This window comes from Hibiscus syriacus, unplaced genomic scaffold (assembly GCF_006381635.1).
Source record: "Hibiscus syriacus cultivar Baekdansim isolate YM2019G1 unplaced genomic scaffold, ASM638163v2 tig00110602_pilon, whole genome shotgun sequence".
Lineage (NCBI taxonomy): Eukaryota > Viridiplantae > Streptophyta > Magnoliopsida > Malvales > Malvaceae > Hibiscus > Hibiscus syriacus.
Window position 1 is genome coordinate 2,308,291 of NW_024062798.1, and position 7,244 is coordinate 2,315,534.

At 39.4% G+C, this 7,244-nt stretch overlaps 1 protein-coding gene across 1 annotated transcript; it reads left to right on the forward strand.

Annotated features, from left to right (window-relative positions):
- Positions 1-2,382: 2,382 nt before the first annotated feature.
- LOC120135183 (secreted RxLR effector protein 161-like) lies at positions 2,383-3,761 on the forward strand. The gene is made up of 2 exons (XM_039151503.1): positions 2,383-3,015; positions 3,645-3,761. The coding sequence occupies exons 1-2, from the start codon at positions 2,383-2,385 to the stop codon at positions 3,759-3,761; spliced, it is 750 nt and encodes a 249-aa protein (XP_039007434.1).
- The last annotated feature ends 3,483 nt before the right edge of the window (positions 3,762-7,244 follow it).

The following is a 7,244-nucleotide window of genomic DNA, read 5'->3' on the forward strand; positions in this document are numbered from 1 at the left end:
CTTTTCTTAATACTAGTATGGCTTATACAGGTAATCATTGCCTTCATATGGGAAATGGAGAAGGTGTTAAAATTTCTCATGTTGGTCAAAGTTGTTTGCCCTCTAAAACGAAGCCATTAGTTTTGCAAAATGTCTTGCATGTGCCTACTATTTAGAAAAACTTATTATCTGTTTCTCAGTTTACTCGGGATAATAACATCTTTATTGAATTTCATCCTTTTGAATGTTTCGTGAAGGATGCTCGGACGCAGACCGTGTTACTGACAGGGAAGCTCACGGATGATGGTTTATACCAGCTTCTGTCACCTAATATAAAGCACATGCAATTAAATAATGTCTCTAAGTCGTGTGGCCTATTAGACCTATGGCACAAAAGATTAGGGCATGCAACTCTTAGTGTGGTTAAAACAGTAATGAAATCATGTCATATTGCTGTCAATGAAAGCTCTTTATCTTCTGTTTGTAATGCCTGTTTACAAAGTAAAGCTCACAAGCTCCCTTTTTCGACTTCAATTACTGAGTACACTGCTCCTTTCCAGTTAGTTGTCTCTGATGTTTGGGGACCAGCCCCTATTATTTCAAGTGATGGTTCTGTCTATTATGTATCGTTTATTGATGTTTACAGTAGATTTACATGGCTCTATTTGATTAAGAGAAAGTCAGAAGTTATGGAATGTTTCCTCAATTTTTATAAACTTGTTGAAGTTCAGTTTGGTGTCAATATTAAGATATTACAGAGTGATGGTGGTGGAGAGTATCAGGCGTTGAAATGATGGTTTCTAGCTAATGGAGTTCAGCATCGAATCTCTTGTCCAAGTACATCTGAGCAAAATGGAAAAGCTGAACGAAAGCACCGTCATATTGTTGAAATGGGGTTGACATTACTATCCCAAGCCTTTTTGCCTTTGAAATTCTTGAGTTATGCATTTGCCTCAGCTGTGTTCCAAATTAATCGATTACCTACAGGAGTATTACATGGAAAGTCGCCTTTTGAAGTCTTACATCAACAACCTATTGATTATTCAATGTTAAGGGTGTTTGGTTGTGCATGTTTTCCTTTGGTACGACCGTTTAATCACCATAAACTTGAGTATCGATCTAAGCAGTGTATTTTTCTGGGGTACAGTCCATCACACAAGGGGTATCGTTGTCTAGATGATGATGGGAGAATGTTTATTTCCAGACATGTAATTTTTGATGAGGGAAAATTTTCATATGAAGCTTGCAAGTTAAAGAGTCATGATCGGGCAGATTCGCATGTTTTAACGAGGGAACTGCCACTTGTTTTTGCACCGCAAGTTCGAACTCAACAAGGATGTGGTAATTATGGTATGGCTGGAAATGGTGTATCACCTACGACTAATGAGGAAGGAGCTGGTAGTTCTAGTGTTCATGAAGGAAATAGTATAGAAGCAACACAATCTGTGTCAAGCTCTACTGCTGTTCCTACTAATATTCCTAATCAACCAGCTGCTGAAGTTGAATGCAACACTACTTTAAATGTTCATCCAATGCAAACAAGGTGTAAGAGTGGGATTTCGAAGCCTAAAATTTTTCAAACTATAACTTGGACTAATGAAGAACCACATAACATCAAGCAAGCTTTAACTAGTCCGCATTAGAAAGCTGTTGTTCAGGAGAAGTATGAAGTTTTGATGAGAAATAAAACCTGGTCCCTCGTGCCTCTGCCGCCTGATTGAACAACAGTAGCTTGTAAATGGTTGTTCAAAATAAAGAAAAATGCAGATGGTTCAATTGCTCGCTATAAGGCAAGATTAGTGGCAAAAGGTTTTCATCAGCAGCCAGGTATTGATTTTCATGAGGTGTTTAGTCCTGTTGTTAAACCAGTAACTGTTCGAGTTATCCTGACTTTGGAATTATCGAAAGGATGGCAGCTTAGACAGGTAGACATTAATAATGCTTTCCTAAATGGTGTGCGTGAAGAAGAAGTTTATATGACTCAGCCTCCAGGTTTTGAGTTTGGTGGTAATCAATTGGTTTGCAAATTACATAAGGCTATTTATGGATTAAAACAAGCACCACGTGCTTGGTTTAATAGTCTGAGGAACTATCTCGAAACTGAAGGATTTGTGATATCAAAATCTGATTCTTCTCTTTTTATTCGAAAGAAGAAAGATTGTTTGATGTATCTACTTGTCTACATTGATGATATAATACTCACGGGTGATAAACCAAGTGAGGTGCAGGTGGTTATTAATAAACTGCATGAAAGATTTGCCTTAAAAGATATGGGTTCTCTCAGTTATTTCTTAGGCATTGAAGTCAGTTATGATTCTGGAGGTGCTGTTTTGAGTCAGCAGAAATATAACTGAGCTACTAAGTCGCAATGGTTTTCAAAATGCGAATGGTCTTCCTACACCTATGGTTACCAACTGTAAGCTTTCTGCCACTGATGCTGTTGAGAATGTTTCTCAATATCGCAGCATTGTGGGAGCATTACAATATGTTGTGATCACTCGTCCAGACATTGCATTTGCTGTTAATCGTGTGTGCCAATTCATGCAAGCTCCTCTTGCAACTCATTTTCAAGCAGTGAAACGCATCTTACGATATTTACAAGGAACGATTGATTTTGGTTTGCATTTCTTGACCTCTTCTAGATTGTCTTTGACAGGCTTTGCTGATGCAAGTTGGGGAGCAGATATTGATGATAGGCGATCTACATCTGGGTATTGTATTTACTTTGGAGGAAATCTAGTTGCATGGAGTTCAAGAAAACAACAAGTTGTAGCTCGTTCAACAGCTGAAGCAGAATATAGAAGTGTTGCATGTGCATCTGCTGAAATGATATGGCTTGAATCCTTGTTGAGTGAACTGCATATTGTTCCTCATGGGAAACCTACGTTGTGGTGTGACAACTCAAGTGCTGTTGCTGTTTGTGCCAATCCGGTTTTACACTCAAAATTCAAACATGTAAAACTTGATCTTTTCTTTGTTCGCGAAATGATTGCAGCAGGAAAACTACAGGTTCTTGAGGTCCCTGCATATGAACAGGTTGCTGACATTTTAACTAAACCACTGTCAGCACCATTGTTTATAAAACATAGACAGAAACTGTTGATTGTTCAACTACAATGTGGAGTTTTTAAAGCATGAAGTTTGAAGCAGTAAGGGAAATGTTAGTGTCTATGCAGTAAGGGAGTTAGCAGAGTAAAGATTGGATTAGTAAGGGGAATGTTAGTGTATGATGTATGCATGTATTTCATACATGTGCATATGTGCATGTGTGAAGAGTGTGAGGTGGTTAGAGCTATTAGAGCTAACAAACTCTCTCTCTCATCTCTAACATCTTTTCCCTCCATTTTATATTCCTTCTCTTTGTGTATAAAGGCAGTGAGGGTTTACTGTAATCGGTAAGCTTTTCTTTTATGAAAGAATGCATATTGTTTCCATTTTGTTCATTCAATACCTAGTCGTTTCTATACTCTAACAATCAACGTGTCTAAAACCCTGGTTTCAAGCGAGCTACAAACCATCCAAAAAGGCCGAAAGTTCTGCATGTAAGATCGAGCATCTACCAAGACTTCTATAGTAACCTGAAATCCAGTTTACATTAGAGTTTTTGAGAATGTCGCACCTGCCGCCTTCATAGTTACCCGATTCACTGCTTCATCCATATTCAGGTTGGTCGTACCATCATTTGGGGGCTACAGGTCTGGTTTCTAGTTCTGCGATTGGTGGTGGGGGTAGAAGAAGGAGACTTCTTCCGGATTGATTACGCCCAAGCCCGAGCTGAGTGAAAGCTAGTCGAGGCTGACCATACTTCGTTAAAGAAGAAACTACAACTTTGCTTCCAGAGTCCCCCCCACATCAAGACTCCGAACATGTCTTCAATAATAATCCTCACTGTCAGACCCTACGGAGGAGTTAAGGTTAGTTTGTAACCAATGAAAGAAAGGTAGGGAAAAAAACTCCCTGTAGAGTTTGGAGGGATAATCGGTATCCAGGGAATCAAAAACCGGAGCGCAACCGCAATAGTGGCCGCTATTTCGCGCTAGCGCCGCCGTCCGAAACTGCTAATCGGAAAAATTGTGATGGGTGGCGAAATCACAACAATAACAATCTTTCGCGGCCGTAATTTAGCGTCTAACGGAAAATAACGTCGATAATGGGACGCTATTCCCGTTATCCACAAGTTTTCGCATAAAATAAACCCACTGCCATAGCTTGCTCTCATCATCAAAATAGAGCAAATATTAAAGAGAGAGAAAAACAAGCAACGCCAGAGAAAGTGAGTGAGCCTCTTACCAATGGCTGAAAGCTGGTCGATAAGCAATTGAGTCTTCATTTTTATGCTCATTTATCTTCTTCTTCACTTGCTGAAGATGGTATGTACTGTCACTTTCCTCCATTTTTTGAAACTCTAATTTGCATTGTTTATGGATTATGTTTTCTGGGTTTCTTGTTTTTGTTTGAGAATTACATGCTGCTTTTGGGACTTTCTAATTTTTCTTCTATTTTGGTGTTCTCTGAATGTGTTTGCTAATGAGGATTGTTGGAGTGTTTGTCGTGGAGAAGAAGACAAAGGCTTAGTCTAGGTCAAGGAAAAGATTTGGGCTTGGGGTTCAATTTGGGTATTTAAATTTTTGGGTTGTTAAAGCAATAGATCGTTTATAATTTGGATTTGATGCTGTTTTTTGGTGTATAGATCTTGGATTTTAAATTAGATTAAGAATCCAGTTAAAAAATGTGGTAAACTTGTTATCGTTTATAAGTTAGAAGCATATGTTGTTACCTTAAATTGTATGATGGAAAAATGGGTCATCAAGTATAATTATTATATTTTAGGATAAATTGTGAAAATTTTAAAAAAATTCACGACAGCGACACCCGCCGTGATCTCGATTGCATCCGTTATGTCCGCAACCGCGATAAAAGCGACGCTATTTAAATCCCTGTCGGTATCCATAGCGTGCGAGAGGTGGGGTAATCCTGGAGAACGTGGATGATGGACTCTTCCCTGTTACCGCACATTGGGCATCCAGGATCCAACGTGAGATCATGCCTGACTCTTTTCATGTTCGAACAGGGGGGGCATCCCAAGGATCCCAGCATCATTCCAAAAGTTCGTGTTTTTCCCTTCCCCGACTGACAACAAACATTATCCCTAATAATATCATAGATTTTGGATAACGATCTCCACACAAAGGAATAATTCTTGGTGTTTAAACGGTTGAGAAACCAGCCATTGAACCTGTATTTAAAATGACAAATTTTGACCCAAAGGGCGTTTTGTTGCATGAGTATAGTATAACCCAACTTGACCAAGAAGGCATCTTTTTGTTATTGGAGACCTTGAACACACATCTTTGGGGATAGCCACGATTTGTATGAAGTAATTAGAGATTGATAACAGAGTTGATTTAGCCAGGGTTACTCGTCTGACCAACGATAACTTCGAAGCCATCCAACTGTTATGCTTACCTCATACTTTATCGATGATGAATTGGAAGGTACTCTTAATAAGTCTTTTATGAAAAAAAGACATGCCTAGGTATTTTCCCAAATTAGAGTAGCCTTGAAAACCCAGAAGAGAGTAAATTTCATTCGTATGTCCATCATTGAACTTAAACGTGTTGGAGTTAACTTTGTGACTTAAAAATCTACTAAACTGATCCAGAATAGCCTTAACAAGGCTGGCTTGGTAGGAGGAAGCCTTTGTTAGATTACTATCAATGCAGCACGTGTGCATGAGGAGGCAGTTAGACTGTTAGGATTGGTTATGCTGAGGTTGTTAGTTTGTTAGACGGTTAGTGGAGCTGATGAGAGTCTAATCTTCTTGTATAAATATAATGTACCAGCTGCTATGAAGAACACAGTATACTTTCCTGTGTATTCTCTATTACGCTCACTTCCTAACAGCCTTGCACAGCAGGAGAAGGTCATCAGCAAAAAACAAATGAGATAAAAGTGGGCCCTCACGGGAGGGGATCATTAGGTCCCAGATGTCGTGGTGTATAGCATAGTGTATGTTATGACCCAAACGTTCCATAGAGAGCACAAACAAGTAAGATACAAGGGGACAACCTTGCCGAATACCTCTGCTGGGTTTGAATTCATCAGAGAGGGTACCATTTCAAAGAATATGCATTTTGAAACCGGAGAAAGAGTCCATAATAATGTGATGGATCGTATCCGAGTAACCCATGTCCTTAAGAGTTACAAAGAAAATCCCATGCTACATGGTCGTAGGCCTTTTCAAGATCCACTTTAACCTCCATTTAATGGGATTTACGTTTCTTGATACGCATGGAGTGGATGACTTCCTTCGCAATAATAATGTTACCAGTGATGCTACAAACAAAAATAAAGCTAGCTTGGCTATGAGCAATGATCTTATGGAAAATAGTTTTAAAACGATCGACAATGACCTTTATTACCAACTTATAGAAGACAATACAAAAAGTGATGCGGTAAAAGTCGACAAAAGGCTTAGGGTTGTTAACTTTAGGGATAAAGACGAGCGAAGCTTTGTTCAGCTCTAGGTCAATGGGGTTACCATCGAAAATGCCTTTAACCCAGGTGCAAACGAAAAGGCCAATAGTGTTCTATTGGTTTTGGAAGAAGAGAGCGTTCACGCCGTCATTTACAGGGGATTTGAGGGGGTTCATCTCAAAGAGTGTCTGACGGATTTCCTCATTGCCTCATTGGTGACCGTGGCGTTGAGATAATGGATGTCCGAAACTAACAAACGGGGGAAAGCATCTCTGATCGAGAATTTATCAGTGCGGTTTCCTTCGTCATGGTAAAGGTTGACAAAGCAATTAGCAGCTTACGTGCGAAGAGTATCTTCGTTGTAGCACCAATCGCCATTGCTAACCCGAAAGGTTAGGATTTTATTAGTATTTCGACGAATAATGGCACGACTACGGAAATATTAGTGTTTCCGTTGCTTTCCTTGATCCAGTATCACAAGACTTTTGTTTCCACAAATGTTTCTCTTGGTCTAAGACTTCCTCCAGTTTAGCACGGATTCTCAATTCCTCATCATGAAGAAAAACAGACCCCTGGCTATCCATAGGCACTTTGATTTTTTTAAGTTGGCCTTTGAGTTTCCTCTTATCCTGGAGAATGTGCCTAAAGACATCCTTGTTCCAAGGTTTAAGGGTCTCGATAATTTTACTAATCGAAGAATGAATGTTACCCTAAAAGGACTAGTTGTTACGAATAAAAGGACTAAAATCTGGGTGCTTAGTCCAACCAGCTAAGAAGTGGAAACGACA

Bases quoted from the DNA above. Each gene is read 5' to 3' on its own strand.
- LOC120135183 (XM_039151503.1), top strand. From the start codon at position 2,383: ATGGTTACCAACTGTAAGCTTTCTGCCACTGATGCTGTTGAGAATGTT. The intron at 3,016-3,644 runs GTTGCTGACATT...ATCCATATTCAG, and splicing joins AGGTCCCTGCATATGAACAG to GTTGGTCGTACCATCATTTG.